Below are 25,049 nucleotides of genomic sequence, written 5' to 3'. Positions count from 1 at the left end.
GTACCTGATTACGGAGGTTCAATGAAGCCTACACCATGCTGCCTAGGTTCATCCGAGGGCTTCCCTGCAAAAATAACGTGTAATTGGCTTCCCTGATAGTGCCGCTGTCAGCCAGTCGGGTCTCCTGGAGGCAGGCAGTATCGATGTTCATTCGGGAGAGTTCTCTGTCAATGACGGCAGTCTTCCGTGCATCGTCGATCTGCTGTAGGTCAGCGGTCAATCCAGGACACATGGTCCTGATGTTCCAGGTTGCAAAACGAAGAGTTGGAAACTTCTTATTTCTTCTTTTAGTCTTTCCTGGTGCTTAGTTTTGTGGGCCACTTGTCGAGATGGTTCTCTAAGCTCCACGCACCCAGTGAAGCAGGCAGGCCATGGCGGGCAGCACCTTACTGCCTGGGGGCTGCCCAGCTTGAGGCGGGCGGTAGCTGTCCAGTGAGACCTGGTGATCTCTCCCACCGTCAGAAGTAACCCCTGGTGCCAAGCTCTACACCAATCGAGTTTTGACTTAAAACCGGTGAACTGCTACTTCTCGTGTTGTGCCGACGCCGTACGACGACGCTGGAGTGTCCTATCCAGTGGAGCTATGAAGCCTGGACAAGGTGGTATGGAGAATCAGCTGTTGTTCATGCGGCAGATCCCCCCTCTCCACGCAGCTGGTGGGCCCAATGGAACGACAAATGCCGATAGAACTTGGCACCAACGGCGTTGCAGGAGTTGCCGGAAAGACGTTGAAGTCAATGTCAGACCGCCTTTTTGGACTCCGTCTCCGGATTTTCTGTCGGGGTTTACTCCCTTAGCCTTTCCCATGAGTGGGTATAGCCACAAGGCAGCAGAGGTTTGGAATCGGAGTTTTCCTTCTCCTACAGGTACACCACTGCAAGAATGACAACATACAAATGATAGCATATATGGCAGCTTTGCTACAATCGTGAAAGTTCAGCTGCTAGCACAAATATCAATTAAGTGTAAAAAATAACGGGAAATAATGACAAGAAAATCCCTTAAATTGAAAACATTAATAGTCTTGACATTGCACAAGCAAGCTAGAAAAAGTTTACATTAGTCAGACATTGTTGACATGTAAACATGTACATAAAATAGCAACTGGTACAAAAATGTCTGAACACTGATTGATGTTGTGGGCATAAAAGTGAAAATGAAAACTAGAGATGGCAGACACTATGCCTTTAGAAAAAGTTTGAAGAGTAAACTCGCAATATGCCGTTTCATGAGGAGTCGAGCTTTAAAACATAAACTAGAAGTATATACTAGAAATCAAAAACAATAAATATTTTTTAAATATACTGAGACACAAATGCATTTGTGATTGAAAGGATTAAGAGAAGCCTAGAGATTAGAACGCAGATATATTTCACTCAAACTAGAACATGAGAATGGGTTGGTGTTTTACAAAAGCTAGTTCAGGATACAACAATACTCATCGCATGCAATATCTGCAAACACACATGAACGAAGCCAAGAGGAAAAAGGATGAATCACATATTTCGGTTACATCAAAACATGCATTTTTTAAACTCCCAATTAAAAATAGATTGACTTTCATTCCATGTTGAGGTCTAAAATTCGATTCGATGAAACAAGCATTTCACCATCTCTACCTTTAATTGCAGATTTAGCAGAATGTGTTTGTTATTAATCCTAAAATTGGGTAATATTGGCTCTGTATTTAAATCAATAAATCAAGAGTGATGAGGAGTTATGAAATCTTCCCTCAATAATATAATGTTCAGGTTTAGTTGTTTTACAATTATCCTTTTGTTATGCGAATTAATTCCAAGTATTCCTCAATGTAATATCGTTTTAGTGCTCTCTGGTTTCGTGCATCTAGGTCTTCATGTATATCTATTGTACTCTCAATTTCCTACTGCTATGAAAAGGATGTATCAGCTTATAGAGTTATTTAACTAATGTATGATTTTTTATTTCACATTTGAGATACATATTTGCAAATATTGCTCTTACTGAAGCAATTCAATTTTACAATTTATAGTTGCTACTTAAAGTGGATGTTGAAGTGATTTTGCAATTTACCTTTCATCTGATTTATGTGTATACTCAGTTAACTTGCCAAACTGTATTAACATGAAACAGAACAGACATAAAGGCAAGGTTCTAACAGAATTTCAAAAGATTCCGTAACGCAACAAAGCAATACTTTTATAGCTGAACTTGGTAGATAACCTGTAAACTTTTAACAGGAAGTCTTGTTTAAAATGGAATCCAAACCTCAATTATTAGAAAACGAGCAAGAGGAGTGAACAAGAGCTGAGATCTATACAAAGTGCACAATCGTGAGAAGCACGGCATAACATCTGAAAGAATGAGAAATAAAACAGAATTACACATCTTTAACTGCACTCTCTATCTTCACGTAGGCAGTGTTTAAATCATCTTGTTATTTGTTTATGGTGCAGAGCACAAGTTGAATAATGAATAAGTTTTCGGATACATTTTTGCGTGTCTATTTACCTGTCATGGCAATATTATTTGAAATCTTTTGTTCCAAAGTAAATATTCTCTTTTATAATCCTTTTCATCTTAGTTATTTTAAACGGGTGCATGCTTCCACATGCCCATATCTTGAAACACAAAGCGTTGACAGTACTAGTTGTGTTACAACCTAACATATCTGGAGAATAGAGATCCTTCAAATAGTTTTTATATTGAGCGGATTCCTAACAATTGACTTAATCTTTCTGTTCTTTCTTCGTAAATTTGTGTGGATAAAATAGGTATTTCATCAATTCTACCTGTAAACTCTGTTACAATATTTCTCAATAGATTTGTCATTCACATTATTACTGTTTAATTAGTAAAATTATATAACATTAGATGACTATTAAATCCGTTAGTCTAGATGGGTGAGGAATTGTATTATTGTCTGTCGATATTAAATAAATTATTCAATATTTTGTCATAATTGGAAGTATTTAAGGTATTTAAGGTATTATGCCGTGTACTCTTCAGGTATTTCGCAATCCTCAAAGCCATTAAGTCATCACTACCCTAAAGCTATTTTTTATAATTACGTCATTCAAAGAAGCAAAAACGACCAAAGCACACATACATTTTGAAAAAAGATGGAATTGTCCGAATTCTACAATAGCAATTACCCCATTTCCACATAAAATAAAAAGTACACATTGGAATTAAACGCAACTATTGAAAAATATACACAAAAAGAGACTACTTGTACAGAATGAACAGAACAAGAATTGGAATATGGATGAGAATGAAGTAAAGAAGGCCTGCTAAGTTTTGTTCATACTACAGCTGTTATAATTTCCAAGACATTGCCAGAAGCTGCACCCCTTGTCCCGATTGATTCTATTCGATTACACATCTTCAACCTATATGAGAATTTGGCCATTCACAATGAGTTTGCCTCCAGCTCAAATGCTATATGGTAATGATCAAACATATCAGTTTAAAATGTCAAAAGAAAACAAGTCTTCTGACATTTTTGAAAGTATTATTTATTAAATATCTACTGGTGTCTTTGATTTAGATTTGTGCCTTTTGGAAGTTTGTATTACATGAACAGCTTTTTAACCACAGTAAACTTTGAAAATAGATTTGACAATACTGTTCAACATTCCCTCAATGGTGGCATTATCCATTGGGGTCATTCAACGTTTCGATTGTGCTTTTCTAAATTTTACTTAGAGTGAATTTTATCGTCGCTTGGCTTGCTTTGGCTGGCTATCACAAATCTAGTGATTGACTAGAGAAAATACTTTCTACCTGCTCGCCTGGATTCAATAAACCAAATAACTCAAAATAAATAAAATGATATATAACTAAATCATGTTCATACACTATATTGTTTAAAGTTAGACATCTTCGAGAAGAAGGTACTTGATAGAAAATCATGTATTTTCGGATTCGTATGATAATTAAAGTTTGGTTTCAGTCCTGTAAAATTCTGCTTTTTGTCATATGACTTAATCTGAAGAGTTCTTATTGCAATTTCTTCGCCTAAAATGGACTTCCATTTTTCTTTATTCTCATGGCCATAGGTGTACTCTTGAGTTTCCAATGTACGATTATGGCAATTACGTTGCTTTTTAGCTCATTTATGTCTTTATAATTTCAAATTTCGAATATATCTTTGTATCCTTTGTTTTCATTGAAGGAATCCTATTTGCTAGTTAAAGTGAACTTGCAAGTCATCCTGCAGTGTACCTTTGTTCCTAATTGTATTTATCTGAGTTTAGTTGTCATTACTGTGAAATCGATTGAGCAATGAACAAAACGGAGATGCCATCTAATTTTGAAAAAATAACCAATAGCCTTCTTATCCTCGTTGTCTGGTTCTTCATAGACGTGTGTCAGACCGCATTAAAGTATACAACAGTGAAGGCATAGACTTGTCTTTCTGACGAAAAACAGGTAGGGTCCATAAAAATGTCTCCCACTGAGATACGAAAATTTAAATTGGAAATGTATGATCGGTGGAAAAAATATATACTACTGTATGTTTCATATAAAATTTAAATTTTGTTTACCTTCTTTATTACAAGAGTAATAAGAGTTTTGAAACATTTTAGCTTCATTTTTAAGTTCGTTACATTAGAATGTATCATGTAGGTCATGCGTTCACTGAATTACTAGACTCATCTACTTAACCCTTTACCCATCACTTCTTGTTTCTGATAGTTATTAATGGGGGGGGGGTCATATACAAACTGACTGCTCACCAATTTCCGATTTTACTGAGGAGCACTGAAAGGCGAAAAGAAACACGAGCAAGCACAGATTCCTGCATTACAAGATGATGATGCATAACTGTGGACCGTTTCTCATTTCTTCATCATATCAGCAATATCTTTGGATAAATGTAAAACAAAGAATATAGATTCATATTATGGGATTGCAAAATTTCTTTGCACGAATAACAACCTAAGAATAGTAACCGTGATGAATAAAAGATGTGTTTCATTTTATTGTAAGCTATTGATTGACGGTTTGAAATGTTTTATATGTCAGTGGAGTAGTCTCATAAGAGAAACCATTTAAATAAATTGGGTATTATGTTTGTACGCACCTTTAGTTTTCGTTCTGTCTTCTTATTTATTACTACTAACACGTTGGCACTGATAAGATTTGATAAGAGTGTTAGGAAGTGTAGGTTTAAAAAATAAATTAAATTTAAAATGTAAATATGATCTTTATTTTAGAACAACCTGTTGCGTTTTATTTTATTTTATTAACAAAAGCGAAATACGTCCATCTCCTACATCAAGCAGTAACTTTAGTAATTAGTAAGTTACACATATTTCTAACTACTTTACTTCACAGCATATAAGTATTTTGTGTATGTCCCACAAAACATATTGTGATTTTTCATCGATAAAATTGAGTCCTGTTAAGGTGAAGCTGAAAAGAAACAGATAAAACACGAACATATTCGTTAATTTGAATTTGGCATTTTTCCAAACAGTACTTTTGAAAGTCATTATGAAGTTACATATATATGAATAAATTTGAAACCTTTAGTACTATATCCTGTGTGGCAAAGAAAGTATTTTGTCAATGGCAAGCATCGTTATCATAAAATTTCACGATTCCGTGCCTTTGCCCCATGCAATGACAGCTAATTACATTGTGCAAGCTGTCCGCTTTCTCAAGGTGGTTTGTGTCTAAATCTCAAAAGCAGTCGTGGATGCATACTCACTTAGAAATGGGGCGTGTTGATGTTCTTTATCTGACATTTAGTTTGACTGAATCACCAGATTATTTTACTTAATGGTAGTAATCCATCTTAGGATTAAATAGATGCAATAATAATGGATTTTATAGCTGCTGGAAACATCATAACAAGACCGTAGTGATTTATTAGTGAAAATGTGTCCAATTTTTTAACGAAGGCGGTAGAATCCGTATAAAGTATTTAAACCGTGGAGGTAATTGCAACAATCCGCTATGTCTGAATGACAGAATAAATGCAATTCTTCGCAACAACAAAAATATATTAAATATATTAACTCTGATTGCCTTTTTTGAATTTGAATATCACGAAAATACCCGTCAATGCCAAGTACTTACATACAACCAATCAGAAAAAGCTAGCACTTTCCTGCCAACCTTGTACAAATTGACCTAGAAAGTAATGATTTAGTAAACTTATACGGTAAGCCTAAATCACAAAATTTATCAAGTTTAAACAAAGTTATATACACTGATAATAAATACGAAAATAATGATAGCATTTAATTCGTGTTCCTAAATTTAGCAATGTCGAAGTTACAGAGCAGCGCTAGCGCCAACCACAACATTGTACAACTGTACTTCCAATAGCTAACAAATAGCAATTTTTTGAAAGGTCGTTAGATTGAAGCCCGACGTGGTAAAATATGTGTCAAGTGGAACCTTAAATAAATATATATGTAGTCAACAACATACTATAAATGAGAGAGAGAGAGAAAGAGAGAGAGAGAGAGAGAGAGAGAGAGAGACTGAAAGAAATATTTATACACTCTAATTTCGATGGGGAAAAAAAACCGGAAAGACCTATTTACCATAATTTAAATGAGAAATGTAATTTACCTTGCTCGCGACTAAATCTGTCTATATCTCTGTCTTTTTGTCTTTGTTTCTGAGGATTATTTAAAGTTTTAAACAAACACATTTTGGGCTGTGTATGTTGAAATTTTTTTTGTGTTGAATTTTGTATAGAAATTCACAATCTTTATCATTGTACTATGTACATCTCAAGTACTATGGAGCTAGATACAATCTGCATTACAATGTCCTCATTTTCTACGCAAGAAATCACTTGCTTGCAATTTATTGAAGCATTGAGTAGGTATGACACGGAATAATAGCAAGTGATGGCAGACGTAGTCAGAACAACCTCTAGTGTAAAATTCATCACTGAATACAAGCAGACGATATAAAGGGAAGAAATTAATAATTTTAATGTGCCATGGCAAAATAAGCACAGTAGCGTAAATTAAGATAATTCTCGATATGTTAAATATATTCAGTATATGACATACGTTTGGGAATATTCTGTTCTGATCTTACCATTCTGTCAGTGGTGAAATCGAATCTTATCTGAAAGCTAACGGCAATTTTCATCACAGTAATATGTTAAATCGTCTACATTAGGCAACAAGTATTGAATTTTCATCAATATATCATGATTTAAATTAGGTCTTTTGAGATGTTTTGAAAATGAGCCCATTCACGATTTAGTTGACGTAAATTCAACACGAGAGGACAAAAATATGAGAAATGGAAATACCGAAGGTTCAGGATCTATTGTCTTCCTTTGTGTTGTATTATTTATAACAGGATGCCCACACCTCCATCCAGCAACCGTCTATCAATTGACCGATGCTCTTAATTTCTTTTATAACAAGCCTCTGTGGTCGAAGCAATAGTGCTGGTATTAGATTTTATTACGCTGGCACTAGCATAAAGAATTTTCAAATGAAATATATAAAAAAAAATCAAAATAAGCATTGCCCGCCTCATATGCCTAAGTCAATTTAAGTATATAATATCGCAATATTTAAAGTAAATATGAAAACAATGATATACGTAAAAGATCTTGTATTGAACATAGTGGTTGACCTTCACATTATGGCCACTTACCGAACATTGTGTCACGTATCGATACAGGATATTGGTTATCTGCACTGAAAATAGTGTAAAGTCTGCGCTATATATAAATTCAGCTGTTGAAACAAACCTTTGCTATTTAAAACGAATAAGGAATTAAAAATGACCGAAGCCCTCGAAAGTGTTATTTTTGTCATTTATTCAATTATATAATATAACAACATGGATAAGACGAATTCTGTATATGTATGGTAGCAAATTTCAGGTGTCCCCTTAACATGTTTATTTTAATGCAACGGTGATTTCTGGTTTCAGGTATCAAGGAACAACTCCTGCGAGCATATAACTTCTGTTGGAGTTTCGTCTCCTAATCATCAAAGGATTGGATTATGTGTTGAAAACAAAGTACACCAATAACCATCCACTCTTATTTATCCTAAAATTTACAACCGGGTTATATAAATAAATAACAAAATTGTTATGATAATGACTCGAATGTAGTGTGCTAGTGTACAGCATTACCGTCATATAATTTTTTTCTAAAATTGCATGATTTGGCTATTTGTAAAAGTTTTATCAGTTTCTAGATTATTTTCGCTGGCTACTCAACACGAACTAGCAGCTTGTAGTCATGACGAAACATATTTAAATTAATTTGTAAGAATTCTCATTAATTTTGCAATAATAAATAATATGCCACCCCCAGACAAATTAAATTTTATCATACGGAGATGTGACCAACAGTCCGTTACGTTGAACTGTGTACAGTGTTTTTAATTTTACAAAGACCACTCTTTTCTCTCTGACAAAATGAAAACATTATTAGATCTATAATGCTATTCGTACTGTCAATCCAGATTCTGCCCAAGGAACGTTGATATAATTTCGTATTTCGTTGAAGATACCATGATATGCATAAATATCGAAACTATTACAAAGACATAATTCTCATATAAAAACGATTATTGCATACTCAAAAATTACAATCTCTCTCTCTCTCTCTCTCTCTTTCTCTCTCTCTCTCTCTCTCTTGTTACTATTTTTAAGTTTTACTTACAGGACTAAACCAATCAATTGTCACTTATACATTATTTTGTATGTTCAAAATTGAGCATATTGTGCTGATATTGTATCCACAGGAGCGTTCAAACGGAAATAATGTTTTATTCTGTTCTTTTCTTCCTAGATCCTTGTTTACAACACGAATATAAAACACGTGAAAATTCATATTAGAAAGATAGTAAAATTCAGAACAGTGGGTCATATGACCTAGCTAATCAGGATGAACGTTATAATGGAAAAATCACATTAGCACCTCTAGCGAATAGATGATGTAGTGGTGATAATTTTTTTTTTAATTTTCACGCAAAACCCTTAGACCTACCGTCATAAACATTCTGAATATTTCAGTCCTTGTCTTGATAAAGTTAAGTATAGATGGCATATGTTATATTTAAACGTCTGTTTTCCAGACGACGGCATGAACTTGTTCTTCAACATTTGACTATTCATAACTTTGTAAAGGGCATATGTCTTTTCCTTTACAGCACTAGTATGTGAAGATCTGAGAGAATAATTTTTGAGTTATGTAAAGATTTCATTAATTTTCCGTGCTATACTTCTTGTCTTTTTATAAATATGCATTGGTGTGAAATGCAAAGAAAATTGTATCTCTGTCTAGGTGTGAATAACATACAGAATTTTAAAACGAGATATTATAGGGTTACAGTTATAACCCTAAAATAAAAAATTTATAAACTGCCATGTGTGTGTTCAGTCATAATTGCTAGTGACATATTTACAAATTGTTGTTTGCATAGATAGCGTATAAATAGTCTTATATGCAAGTGACATATTTACAAAATGTGTTGTACCTGAAGCTACAGTTATTGTTCTTGTTTTGTGGTTTAATGCCATTTCTCAGAGCAAGATAGAGGGAGGGAGGGCATGGGAAAACCCCGGTGAGAACCAACGATCCACGGAAAACTACTGGCAGTTTTCTCACATACCCAAGCTGGTAGAGCCCGAAAACCGAACTCACGCGGACAGAGGTGAGTCGGCAGTGATTGGTAAAGGCGAGCTCTTTAGACCACTAGGCCACCTTGGGCCACCTGAAAAATAAGCATAATAAATGTGCAACCAATCGTAAATGCAAAATATTTCAGGGGACATATATGATAAAGAAATAAAATTCTTTCTTTAAAATGCAAGGTGCTTACACAGGAGAATGACTGATCTAGACCCTATTTGATGTTTTACCCAATATGCATTTCTTTATTCAAACACACACAAAATTATCGTTATCAAGTAGTCACTAAACACCTGGTGTACTTTTAACCATATCAGTTGTCATATATAACAAATAATCTTTACATTACAATTTGAATAACACATACAAAACACTGTTATATAGGGATTTTGTATTGTAATTCAAGCGTGCCTAGGATTTAAATAAAACTCAAACGTGAGCAGAGGAGACAATTTAGTTTCTGATCTATTGAAGTATCATCAGAAACCTTTATAATTTATTCGCCATTTTATGTTCACAAGTCTATACAATTAAACACTTGTGCAGATTAGTGCAAACGATGAATAACGACGCATCACATCATAGATACCGCCCATTCTAACGTCATCAAAATTTTTTGTAATACATATTTAACAGTTTTTAAAATTTCAATAACTCAAAAGGAAAGAGGACTTTGGCGGCAAATACATTAATAAGGCAATTGAAGTTCAAAACATTCACCGGAACCTCACACAGACGAAACAATATCTGCATATATATATATATATATATATATATATATATATATATATATATATATATATATATATATATATATATATATATAGTCGACCAAAGTCATTATTCTGCTTAAATTAACATTACTACTGACCATATGATTTCTCTCTCTCTCTCTCTCTCTCTCTGTTTGATTGATTTGACTAAATATTTATCATCCTCTTCATAGATCCAGAGGCACAAGCGAGACTCATCTATGCTCGTCTTTTCGTGGATTTTCGCCCGTCTTGCTACGATAGTCAATAGAGGTAGAAAAGAGAGATGGGTGGCGGCCGTTTGACATTTTCATATTTAATTAATAACAATCGATTTTTAGAACCTTATAATAGGTTTAAGAAACAAAAACAACAACAAAGCATTAAATCATTACAATACGTGTGCCCTGTAACCAAGACAGGTTAGTATGGCTTTGTATCATTTAATATATGAACACTGTAAATAGATCCCAAAGGAAATGTACACATGCCGTTATGACGAACCGTATTTCATGTAGGTTACTTGGTGCAAGTTCAATTTCTAGGTTTTCATCCAGCAAAAATTATTTATATCTTTCGCTCCAGATTTCTGCCTTTTTTGTCTCCTATACATAAGAGTGGAGGGGAAAACGCAAAACAAAGACTGCGATGAAATTGTGTACCATGTAAAATTCATTTTAAAAAAACGAGGATTGCTATTACATTTTATCGTTGTTTTCATACATCATTAATGATAAATTTGTGCAAATTGATCATTCATCTATGGGGAATAGAACCGACAACACACACACACACACACACACTATATATATATATATATATATATATATATATATATATATATATATATATATATATATATATATATATATATATATATATATGAAGAATTTCATCCATACATAAAATTAAAGCAGTGATAAGATTGTGATAAGGTGTGGGAAAGTTAAATGGTTCATGAAAAAAGAAACAAGGAGTAGAGACAGCTTACATTTATAATATAAAGAACTTATCTACGCATTAGATTCTCATGTATCGTATAAATGTATCTCATACAATAAATAGTAATGTCATTAACATATTGAATAATTGTATAAATACAAAATATGGGTCAGAATCAATAATAGCTTATCAATAATTGGATAAATACAATATATGGATCAGTATCAATAATTGGATATCAATAATTGGATAAATACAATATATGGATCAGTATCAAATATTGGATATCAATTATTGGATAAATACAATACCTGGATCAGTATCAATAATTGGATATCAATAATTGGATAAATACAATACCTGGATCAGTATCAATAATTGGATATCAATAATTGGATAAATACAATACCTGGATCAGTATCAATAATTGGATATCAATAATTGGATAAATACAATATATGGATCAGTATCAAATATTGGATATCAATTATTGGATAAATACAATACCTGGATCAGTATCAATAATTGGATATCAATAATTGGATAAATACAATACCTGGATCAGTATCAATAATTGGATATCAATAATTGGATAAATACAATATATGGATCAGTATCAAATATTGGATATCAATAATTGGATAAATACAATACCTGGATCAGTATCAATAATTGGATATCAATAATTGGATAAATACATTATCTGAGTCCGTATTAGCAACATATACGGTAGAGTAAGTTGCTTGCATTTACTTTCCGATCTCCATACAGTATATTCAATTTATCTTTCAATCTGTTGTTCCACTTCAAAAATTATCATACAGCACTAAGGTCAAACCACATATACCAACCCGTATGTATATATATTTAAAAATTTTAATAAGAATGATTTTCATTTCTTTTCTTTTGATTTATTAAATGTAATTAGCTAACTAAATCTATAATTTTACATTCAATTTCTACACCGTGTAATACAAAATAAAATGGTTCACGAATAAAACCAAATCAAACAAGCAAGAGAAATAAATCATTTGTCCCAAAATTGCAACGCAGAAAATGAACACATAAGACCCACCCACGTCCACTTTGAACAACATATATTAAAATGTTCAATTTCTGAGATATCTCAGTGTTACAAAATACATGAAAAAATAATTCTCTCAAGTTTGTTTTTGGTTCAGCAAAGTTAATATATCTGATTGGTATTTTGTGTTAATTTAATTTTTTAAAATTCCATTAAATTTCTTCTCAATAGCTATGGTCAAAAATCGAACAGGTTAAGCAAATTCGATAATTTGTGTCACAGGTTCCCTTTTGGTATCCTACAAATAGAAGATGCCATTTATGTACGTAATAGATTGTTATGGCTACTGTTGCGATTCTTTGGTAACAATCTAAGTAACAAAAACAATCAAAACCAGCAAGTATTGTAAAACTTAATTTAAATTATCAAAGTTATAAGATGATAATTCAAGATAAACATATAGTGTTATAAACTGAATCCCAAATTATCTTAAACAAAGTTTCTGTTAAAATCCAAAAGAATGAAATGTTCCGTATACAATTCAGATCCGGAAATGTGATGGTCTGTTAAGAATCGTAACGTTTTAAAATGCCGTTGTCCATAACTCCCTTTAATAATTCGTAATAGTGACAAAATACTATTTTAATCCGATGATTACTTTATGTTTCAGTGAATAATAAGAAAACTACCTGTCCGAGAGATCTATTTAAAGGCGAAACAGCTAAAACAATATTAATATTAATACCCACGTGGCAAAATGCACATATCCAACAGTGTAGAAGAACTCTCATGATTTAACCCGTTCACTAGAATTAACGTAATTCTTCTAAGATACCACCTGACTGACCTGTCCAATATGAAAGACCTAATCTCGTACACATATTTACTAGTAATTTTACTATTAGTAACTGTAAACACTTACGTAAGCATCTATTTATAGACCAAATGAAATATTACGTTCTTAAATATACTAAAATAGACCCTATACAAGTACACAATTTCTACTAAGATAATCACTACTATTTACAGTCATGAATAAAAAGTACAAAACTTAGACAAAATCATGTACCAGCAGTTACAAAACAAATATGATATGAATAACACTAAGAAGCACAATGTTCACACTTATGCTATAAATGCATCAAACGTGTTATTAACATGTTCCCATGGTCATTGTAATGCCAGATTTATTCCCTCGATAATCAAAGACTCCTTCCTCACCTGCTTTGTCTTATCGTCACCTTTTTGCAGGAGGTTTCAACTTTCACAAGTTGAGACTTAGATGCTGCTCTGCAAGTTAGATCCATTGATTTACATATTGTGTCCAATAAAATATCTGTTTCAAACTAGAGTGTCCCCGTACGTACTTTATTATTGATCTATGCACGGCCTTCTCAAAGTCAATGAATTCAAAAGACAGTTCAGACAGGATGCCATTAATCTACATGGTCAACATTAGACGTTCCCAAACAGGACTACACATTTTTGTTGACTAAAATATTTCTGTTTTGAAAAAGGATTTTAAAAGACCTAAAGACGGAAATTTCTTTTTCCTTTAAAGTGACTCAAACCCTTTTTATTGAAACAGTGTCCAAAAGCGTTCTTGTTGTTTCAAAGAAGAAGCTCTGTTGTGTGGGATATCCGTATACCTCTGAGAGTGTTGGTGCTAGTATATTCCATGTTAACTTAAACTAATAGGTGAATAGTAGAGGCGTGCTTGAAACGAGTAAAATTAGCTCACAAGGGTTGGTTATATCACATATGTATGCAATTTTAATAATATTATTTGGACAAACGCTTTAATTATACAATGCTCGCACAGTACATTTGACTGTGGAGCGACAGACAATGCTCAGCGTTCTACTCAGCATCAAATACGAACAGCATACACAAAAAATCATGTGGACTAACGGGTACCATCAACAATAAATTGGTACCTAATTGGTTTGAAAATGTAAAGCTCAGTTAGAACTTGGTGTCCATTTAACAAATGTTTGGGTATATAAAAGAAATTGCCTGGAACGTTTGAAAGTCCTTGTGATTCTAACTGATTCAGAACACAACTGTTTAGAGAAATCATTAAAGATTGTTCTAAAAGGTGTAATATCCACAGCCACGTTGGATTGTTATTTCGTTGATCACGGATTAATCTTTACCAAGTGCAACAAACTCAGACTCGAAGCTGCTATAAATACAAATAAACTCAAATACGTTATGTTATATTCAAATATCCCAAAGGCAACTGAACGTACGTATATCTAAATTAAATTTAAAGCGGTAATTCCCACAAGTATAATATAATAGCATAACGTATCAAAATAAGTCATTAAAATTAATTATTTAGTATGCATGTGAATAGGACACATGTTACAGCTTATATGCTGGATATTTATTTACCTTTTCATATCTCATTTTAATGACATTTATGAACAATAAGTTGACTTCGCAGATGTTTGGCACCAAGTGATGGCCGTAGTAATAAGATTTGCTTTATATACCCTATCTTCTGTTGGGCTTGAATCATATTTGTTTTTTGCGATATTGTGTGCTCATTTCATTCTCCACATTTTTAGAAGAAGACGGCGGATGATTACATTGACTGAATAATCTTTAAAAAAATATTTATACATAGGCAAATGTATCGACAAGAAATAAATCCGGATCACATTGTACCATTAGTGAATGAAATAATGTTTATGCATATTAAACATTGATCTAACATAAGATAAATTATCATAAAGCTATTTTTATATAACTTACATGCATCTCTATATCTCTCATTACAGTTGCCATTCTAGGTAAACATTCGTACTTATCGTTGAGGGGTTGTTTTGAAAATGGTATATAGTGGTTACACGTTTGTTCTAAAAGAGTTTCCATAAAACAACGACATTTCTAGTTTCACTTAGAAGTTTTAAAAATCAACAGGCGTTGGTGATCCCGCTGAGACGTACATATTATGAATATGGATAGTGTTATGACCCGTTATTTGGTCTTCACTGGTTCCTTCCGTTATCGTTCTTGCAATATCCAATCCTCTGCTCACAGAGGCTTGATCTGTTCTCCTTGTTTCCCGTCGTCTAGATTGACTTCCAGGCTGTGGTCTATTATCATGCCCTCTTTCACCGTTGCTATCTCCTAGATTACAGTGCTTACACTTAGTCTTGATTTCGTAACCGATTATAGAGAATGTGACAAGAATGTACAGAAATAAAATAAAAGATTCTATCACGATTGACCCGGTAATAAGATCTTTGCTACACGTCTTACAATATGTGCTGCATCCTTTTAAAAGTTCAACTGTTTTCGAGTAGAATGCCATTCCTGAAATTTGAAACAAATTGAAGATAAAACAAAGTCGAAACCTATGTGATATTAAATTTGAAATTATTTTTAGAAGACACAATTATAAAATAATGCAACAATAATCACCACCAAAAGGTAATTTGTTACATTTGCAAGGGCGTCTTTTTAGAACAACGTTTATATGTGATAATGTTTTTCATTCAGATTGTTTCAATGCTCCCAGAACTATGCAATAAAATTAGCAATACAAAGGAGTTGAACGTATCTTGTATCAAACTGCAAGTGTTGAATTCTGTGGACAGGAAATGATATTGATGTGTCGCTACATGCTACGAGAAATATTAGTTACGGCTATATTGCGACTTACCAGTTATACAAAGCGCTCCTTCTGCAATCCACGCAAGATAGAAAACTAGGCGGAATACGAATAGCTTGTATCCATGGCCTACAAACAGCATCATGCCTATCCCATATACCATATTAAGCAGGCCGTGAACTCCTATATATATAGGTAACTCCTCGTTTGCATCACAGTTTCCATTGTTGCTGAAACCTGTATAAGATGCACAATAATCAAGCGATCTAAACGTAACTAACCTTGGCAGCAATTTATGCTTAAAGTTTAAGATTTGCAATATCGCACATCTTTTGTATAGTTCCTAATAATTATCACTGCATGCCAGATGTTCAGAAATTACAATATAGTTAGTTCCTACATTTGTTTATGAATGTGTTAATCATCAGCTCACACAAAAAGTATGAATGTTTTTCCGGCACACACACTACGGTGGACTTGAAAAAAGTGCGTAAGTATGTATGTATGTATGTATATATATATATATATATATATATATATATATATATATATATATATATATATATATATATATATATATATATATATATATATATATATATATATATATATATATATACATATGCGTGTGTGTGTATGTATGTATGTATGTGTGTGTGTATGTTTAAGCACACGAGTTTAATTTTTTTATTGAAATAATAGAGGAAGGTATCGTAACATTAATTGCAATGATTGAAATGAATGAAGTGCATGAGTTTCAATCAACAAACAACGTTTAAATATTCCATTTAAAGGTTCTTCGACCACCAGTTCGAAGTAATAAAATATTAACCAGCTACAGTTCGTTTTTAATCTGGAAGATACTGAAGCGTCATCAAATAAAATATCATACAAGTATCATTTTTAATATACTGAACTGCATTACAAAGATAATTTCCGATGTAGGTAAAAATCATTATTCTTCTCATTTTAGTTTTATAAAATGCACGTGTATACGACTATGTTTTCAAGAGTATATGTACAAATCAATAAATCATTTCATTATACTTGGTATACTTATTTATTTAATGGATGATTTTAACGACGTGACCGGCACATAAAGGCAAATAAGAACTCACAGAAAGCAAAAGAAAGTATAAGCCATACGTAAGAGAAAAAAAGTAGAAATAAAAACGAAATATAATGTGGGATTTAATAAACATAGCGGAAAAAGTTATAAATGGATTATTACCTATAATTGTCTGGGTAAAACCAAAGATTAACCATACAGCACCACACATGTGTCCAAGAAATGCTGTGAAAGGAAATTTGTAGCAGAGATCAGCCTCCAAAGAATTCCTTGAACATTTTAGTCATTACTAGAACTCCCAATACACAGAGTGAAAGTATTGTTTCAACAGTTTATATATATACATACATATATATATATATATATATATATATATATATATATATATATATATATATATATATATATATATATATATATATATATATATATATATATACATACATACATACATACATACCCTTTCTTGCCTACAATAGCTACACTTATCAAAAGAAAGTTTTTCTCTGTCTTGTAATAACATGTTGTAAGTAAAATATTACTTAGCATTTAGAATCGATAGGCTTTGGGATTTTTATCTTTTCAGGAATCCGTTCACTCTGCTTGAGTTATATTTTGCAAATTAGTATTCTACTTTAGAACGTCTGACATTTGCTATACATCAATAAACATGCCATATAAATGTTCACTTCCATTTTATTTGATAGAATTGACACATATTGATTGACGTCAACGTAACTTTTATATATAGTAATACTTTGTTTTAAAATGATTAGTTTGTTCCAATCATCAGGTATATCCCTAAAATATTAATGTAGTTTAGCCAGGTTTCTTTCATTTTTTTATTCAGATTCTTGAAGAACAATAGCTATTCATGACAATTTAACAAATATAAATTATCACTAACACTGTTCTAGTGAAAACTATTATTATTATTATTATTATTATTATTATAAAAGATTTATATTTTGTGCGCAAACAGCGCACAAAATATAAATATTTTATTAAGAAATCGGGTAAGCTTCTGTTAAACAAGACCAACCTTCAAAAATAGTTTCCCAGAATAGAACCTTTATTCGATGGCGAACATTAGATATGTATTTTGTACCTAAATAACGTTAGAGACATTTATCTCTGTATGATGACTCCTTTTGGTCTTTTTTAATGCCTCCTATGAGATAAGTAAGTACCGATAATTTTATTAAATTGCTTATATCAATCATTTCTGATGTTCATTCTCTTATGGTCTTTACAAGAATCCTGCTCTTAATTCAATATGGTTCAACTTCCATAAACACTTGTATGCAATTGTAAAATATAATGACAGTTTATGTAAATACAGAAGTAAAAGAGTAAACATAGAGACGAACAAATTCATTGCTGATATTTTCCGAACACAGCTAGTTCTATATTTTCCATTCGTTTACAAATTGCGTCAAAATTAAATTCAGAAAACATCTGTGGAAAAGTATTCCCACCATTTTAAACAGTTCTTTCTCCCAGTCTGTCTTTATATTATCACTCAATTACAACTCTGATAATGACATTTTCCTTAGTGGTTTAAACATATTTTATTGTCGCAATATAATGCATTGAGATTGAGCACAGGATCTAAAAACTTAAATTAGACCTCTCCCCCACATAATACAAATATTACAACATATTTCAATAAAAGAAGAAGAAGAAGAAGAAAAGAAGAAGAAGAAGATAAAGAAGAAGGAGAAGAAAAAAAAGAAGAATAATTACAGCATTAGGATTTGAGTAAGTTTTTTTAAATTGCCCGGTAACTTTGATATATTTGCATACATGTTGTCAAATTTTATATTTTTTCATTTGCATCGCCCTATCCCCAGATCAGTAAATCTAACGTAACAGTTGGATATAGCACTGAGAGTATTTTTCTTACCAGCTCAGCTCGTTGTTTACCATAAAGAGGTGATCCTATTATTTCTCTGACGCTCTTAAGCATTCCATGACTAACGCCATCATGTCCTGTGACTTTATTGATAGAAATGGAATTCATCATATATTTTTCTTTCTTAGCGACATTAATTTTGTTTAGAGTATCAGAGCAACATTTTTTAAAAATAGGAAGAAAAACGTGACTATCGTCTATAGTTGAAATAGAAGTTAAAGTCATTTAATAAATTTAGCCTTTAGTTTTTCATTACAAATGTGAAACGAAGTATTAGGTCTTGTGACTTTTAGTGGTAATATAGTATTTGAAGGATTTATATCTTTCAAAAGTAATGTTTTCATTTTACAAAATGGTTTAGGAGCAGTTTTCTCAGAATCTGAATTATGTGCATCAAAATCGTCCATGTATTCATGCTTGTCATACATATTCATGTTCTTTACTTTATTTCTGATTTGTTTGATTTTATTACAATCAATTAGCCTACGACAATTTAGAACCAATATGCATGCTCTGTCCGTTTTCTTTATCAATTTTCTCAATTTGAAACCAAACCACAATTTATTGATTGGGCAATTGTTACAGTTTTGCATCGAATACGCAAAGCTGGGAATTATAATAACTTGGTTATGAATAAATCAGTTGCAAGAACAAGATCTGTTAGTGCTATCAAGAGATCTACCAGTTAATTACTGTTATCAGAGTGTTTAATTTGCTAAATTCAGCTTTGCTGTAAATCCAGATATGGTGCATATACGACGCTTGAAGGTGCACGTCAACACTGATTGCAATATTAGAAGCATCATGGTTAAAATTTATCTAACAATTTTTAAATTGGCAGTATGAAGTTTTGGTAGAAAAAAGTAATTCGTGTATGGTTTGTTACGACATTTCGTAAACTATGTCTGGACAATAAATCGTCAAAATCTGCAGAAATAGAAACTATAAGTAAATTGTAGTTATAGTCCCCAATAATACTAATATGTTTATACGTGTCAATTACGATATCAATTGAAGATTCAAAACTTTCACGGAAATTGGTAGGTGAGTAGTTTGAAAAAAACATATTTCGGTATGTATTTACGAGTTGATTTTCATGCCTTTGCCTCTAATCATTTTAAGGATTTTTTAATAACCCGATGGTGATTTTGCATTGCATTATGGTCTTATCGATTATTATTTGGAATGTCATTCTGTTATGAATGTTCTCCATTGGGATTATAATCTGTGAAAACACGATGTGTAACAATCGTATATAAGAGTCTGATTGAGTGTGTGTGCTGAAATTGTGCTAGAAGAGAAGAAAAGAATAATAGCGTTGGAGAGATAAACAAAACAATAGATTCGAACACGCTTACATGTTAATATTAGTAATTAAGATAATTTGCTGGCAAAATGGTGTCAGGATTTTTAAGTTGAATGATTGACCTGTAGTTCTTGTGTAACAGTAGTTGAGTTGAATGACACGTTTCTCAGATGGATGTACAACTTTACTCCAACTGGGGTGACATGTGACGTAGATGTTATAAAAATCCAACAACAACAACAACAACAACAAAAGGAAATTCACTCATAAAGCAACTTTGATAACATCATATAAAACGTTTTGGCACACAAAAGCCGAGCTATTTGATAGAGATCAAGACACACAGGCAATACACAGCACTGGTCACACAAAACCAAACTATCTCAGGTGCTACTGCAAAGCCGGCAAACATCAGAAATGTATTATGTCAAACTGGTTTCTTCTAACTTTGTCGAACACCCACAATCCGCCCAAGTTGAACAGAATATAAAAATGAAATTGCAAAACAAATGTCCTGCACTTACCAAACAGAGTACTCCATTCATCAATCCACTTGCTATTCCACAAAAAGATTTCAATGTATATTATCACTGCACTAGTGATAGCAAAACTTTCCATAGAATGTTTTCCAAATTCGAACTGGCAAAATTTAAAACATAACCGTATAAAATATATTGATTATTTATTGCAAATTTCTTATGAAATCCATCGATTAAATATGTTAATACAATAATATAATCAAATCAATTGTTCTCAAGCGTACAACCTGTGTACTTAGGGTCGACAGGCAATCCGATTGCCCTCCTTTACATATTCGTGTTAATGCATGCATATTCGTGTTAATGCGTGCATATTCGTGTTAATGCATGGTATAAACTAATGCGCGTGGCTCGAGACACTCGTTGTAACTTTTTCTAGGTGGTTTCCTTTTCTAAGAGCGGCATATATTGCTTGATTCCACTTACATAATTATTCAGATTTACATAAAAGAGTACAAAGGTTGATGACCTTTATATAGAGCGAGAATCAATAAAAACCTGATGAATATTGTGTTTTGAATCTGAAACTAGAATGCAAGGATGCAGCGTTATTTTATTTTAGTTGGGAAAAATGGGGTGGAAAAAATAATATATGTCGGTGTTTGCACCATGACAAGGAAATCCCAGTCGCGGAGATACATTATTTGTCTCCCCATAAGGATATGCCTGGTGAGGAGACAAATAATGTAACCCTTTGGCTGGGCCTTACTTGGCTAGGTACCAACCAAAAAGTAGATTACATTAATCTCACGTAATTTAAATAACTATGTTACCTGTGGAGAATGTCGCAGACTACCCTTGCGTGCTACATATTACTCTAGGTGTGTTAAATGTTGTTGTAAATTGTTGCATATGGATAGGAGCAGAACGCATTAATCATTAGATAACGAGTTCCATGGGCATCACACGTGAAACATTTACTATATGGCTATGTTTTTGGCTTGGTATGCACATCGCGAGATGTTGGAAATAATAGTGTATTTGTCTGAGCATTCTCTCAAAGAGTGAAGGATTGTCCTAGTCAAAGCTGGCATGATAAAATAATGCAGCGGTCAAAATTTACGCATTATTAAAATTATATGACAATATTAATTTTGAGAATTATTTTTCTATTCTTTAACATATTTATGACGGTATAGTTCTTTTGAGATTCCGATGTTCTCTTTATCAACTTTCATTGAGATTGTTATTACTTCTTCATATTTATTGTGTAAGTCTTGTTATCGCAGTAGCTGGGCGCTCGTAGTAGATAAATATCCTGCACTTTTCATTTGTAAACATTGCCACGATCGAAGAGAAAATATTTCGACAAACCTTGGTATAATAATTCATCTGTAGAAAAAATGTTATGGATTTATGTCAACACAAAACCCTTTTGTTATCCACAGAATTTCATAATTTATATACCATTTACTGCGTCGACAAGCAATACAAACAACATTTAATATACACACAATATGTATATGTCTTGTTCGAGTGATATGTTTTGTCTTTGTATATAGTATTGTGCCATGGGCAGGTGACAAAGATTTACCATTTAAAAATCATGAATTTTAAATTTTCAAATACACCCTTTTCAGGAAAGGTAAATTAAAGTAGAGTTTTAAAAAATACATACAATCACAGAGATAAGTTCAGATGAATAGAGGAAAACAAGTTCATATTCTCGTTGTGAGATACCAAGGGGATACATTTAAGAACTTAACCATTTTGCCCTTGTTTAACAGCTAGGCAATTCAACACACACACACACACACACACACGTATCTTCATGTGGTAAAATGTCTTATCATTTGCTTACAAAATATATTGTACAAGGAGGCATATTTTCATAATATGATATGTAACAACTATTTTGCATCCCTCCGTGTTACATAAAAAGGGTTTTTCTTATATTTAAATCCATGTATAGACCGTAATCCAGAGCTAAACGTTTTCAAATACACAGCTTAAGTTCGAATAATCATGCATGAATGCTCGAGGAATGGACACATACATAACCTTATATTTCAATGAGATCTTCTAATTTTGTGTAAGAGAAATGCTTATAAAGCTACTGAATGTTTTATCATTTCTTCGAGATTTGCTTCCCTTTGGCTGTGATTATAGCAGTCAGTATAGTATGTGCAACTTTCAATAAAAATTTAATTTTCAAAGATAAACGAAGAAACTTTTTGTTAGTTATTTGCTTTAGAAAATAAATTACTGAAAGCGGGTTTTAATTTTACTCATTTGTCGCTACTTGGAATAACACTATTTATCTCCATCATTACATGAACATAATAAGACATATTATGCTGGCTGCAATAAGAAGTATAAAGAAACTGAATTTCATATTTGCAAAAGCAAAAGTAAATATTAGAAACAAGAAAAGTAACATTAAGCAAGAGAGAAAACCCGAAAACAGAATATAAGCTTACATACAAAAAGCACGAATCTATCATCCATAGAAAAACTAAAGAGGAACTAAACGTTCATTTAAAGAAGGCAATGGAAAATAAAAGAATTTTCACAAGTTAACGTCCAGCTGCATAACAAAAGCATGAATCAGTAAATATATTGTTATTTAATGGTAAAATATAAGACCAAATTACCTGTTTTAACGCGTATCCCAAATATCTTCAAACCTGCAATCACATATATAAGGGACAACTAATTTCCATGCTTCCTTTAACAAAATATTATAATTTAGAGTTAGATGCAATTTATAAAAGTTATACATATACTATAATAAAACTCAGTTAAAAACAATCCCTCATCCTTCTCTTAATTATTATTATAATCGCAACATTTCATAAATGTCAGCATCTTTTCTTCGTATAATTAACGACATCCTACGCTTTCAATATCTCAGAACCATAGTACTATTTCAATAAATGATTGCCTAGTTGTAATATTCATCTAATTTTAATATATGAGGGATTCAAAAGTGTTCTCGTATCTCTACACAAAATGATAGCAATGTAAATTTACAAGTGGTCCCTTACTATATACATAACCAGAACAAATAATTAACTCAATCATCCCATCTCCCCCTCTCGGTGTTCTACAAACCTACGTTTGTAAACACCAGGCCATCCAATTGTAAAAACAAATTTCAGTGGTCAGGAACTGAACGTTCAATATTGTCCAGGGACAAGGGTGTACTGTCGCTTTTAAAAGTGTGAGTGGTCTTGTGTTTAATATCTACTTTTCTGAACAGACTACTATCAATTTTTTAACTTTTCAAGTGATTTAGAAACATTTTTCACAATATACTAATGTATGAACCCCATGAACGACTCCCCAGGGTTACTGTTATTGGAGCATGTTGTGATGTAATGGTATTTTGGCTATATAGCCGATATGCTATATTAACAAATTTGTTCTCTCTACTCAGAACAAAACGCACATTCGATTTTGTAATTAGTTTATAGCCATTTCTTTAAATATGTCTGAATAATTTAACCTTTACTGTGTAACTGGAATTTGAAACACATTGGGATTTATACAAAATTCTGTTTAGTGCATCTAAAAATATCGATACGCGAACATACATGAAAAATTAAATCAATGATACAAGCGAAAATAAATATATAATAAATTAGGTGACGCTAGATAGGGGTTCATATATGCTGTACACAACTGATGATACACTTAAAACCGGTAAATTAAGTGAATTATGTTATCTTCAGTCTTCTTATTAATCAGTCTAACTTCTATTCGATTCAGTCTTGAAAATTCTCAAGTGGAAGTTAGCATATGTGCTGCGAAGATATATATCCATGCGACAATATTGCCGCATTTGCAGTTCATACAATTGTAAGTCATGTGCATGTGCATTTATGCAATTTACTCTTCCGCCGCGTGCTGCAGAATCCAAGTCTTGTTATTGTATGTTTTTCATGATGAGATGATAAATGGTGTCATCATCTGCAAATTGACTTCACTATTATGAGATAAAAGTTGTATCGGACGACAGCTCAAGCGACAGACACTGAGGTACAAATTTTTGCGAAAAAATTTACATGCCAGCGTCAATGCTGTTTTGCAAGCAATTATAAATTATAGCGATAACATGTTGTCGTTTAGAACGTTTTCATTGACGTAAGAGATGAAATAGTGAAAGCATAACATTGAAACAATTTTATTTCTGTGTTTACCGTCATTACCTTTACTTAATTTGTTGAAGTACTTTCTTCAGGAACCTGAAGTGGTATATCTACTTAACCACATTAGTTTTAGTTGTGAAAGACTCCAATAATTAGTGCTTACATATTAT

General features: G+C 32.4%; 2 protein-coding genes across 7 annotated transcripts in view; one reads left to right on the top strand and one right to left on the bottom strand.

The window, feature by feature from the left end:
- The window catches only part of LOC149795412 (uncharacterized), a 67,384-nt gene extending 58,032 nt beyond the window's left edge, over positions 1-9,352 (top strand). The window contains exon 8 of the mRNA XM_089965193.1: positions 7,906-9,352. Coding sequence (XP_089821319.1) covers positions 7,906-7,961 — 56 coding nt within the window. The 3' untranslated portion in view covers positions 7,962-9,352. The remainder of the gene's footprint in view (positions 1-7,905) is intronic.
- Positions 9,353-11,348: 1,996 nt separating this feature from the next.
- LOC149795410 (uncharacterized) overlaps positions 11,349-25,049 on the bottom strand; it is a 32,927-nt gene continuing 19,226 nt past the window's right edge. For 4 of the 6 annotated variants that reach the window (XM_089965186.1, XM_089965188.1, XM_089965185.1 and 1 more), the window contains exons 3-6: positions 23,383-23,415; positions 17,191-17,253; positions 16,011-16,196; positions 11,349-15,661 (exon numbers count right to left, since the gene is read on the bottom strand). In XM_089965186.1, the coding sequence (XP_089821312.1) occupies positions 15,252-15,661; positions 16,011-16,196; positions 17,191-17,253; positions 23,383-23,415 (692 nt within the window). In that variant the 3' untranslated portion in view covers positions 11,349-15,251. Of the gene's footprint in view, positions 15,662-16,010; positions 16,197-17,190; positions 17,254-17,504; positions 18,200-18,934; positions 19,027-23,382; positions 23,416-25,049 lie in introns of those variants that run through there. The other 2 variants (XM_089965189.1, XM_089965191.1) reach the window with 2 other exon arrangements.

The sequence above is a fragment of the Sinohyriopsis cumingii genome, chromosome 7 (assembly GCF_028554795.1).
Source record: "Sinohyriopsis cumingii isolate HCF-2022 chromosome 7, ASM2855479v2, whole genome shotgun sequence".
Lineage (NCBI taxonomy): Eukaryota > Metazoa > Mollusca > Bivalvia > Unionida > Unionidae > Sinohyriopsis > Sinohyriopsis cumingii.
Note: the sequence above shows the minus strand (reverse complement) of the source record. Positions and strands in the feature narration are given on the sequence as shown.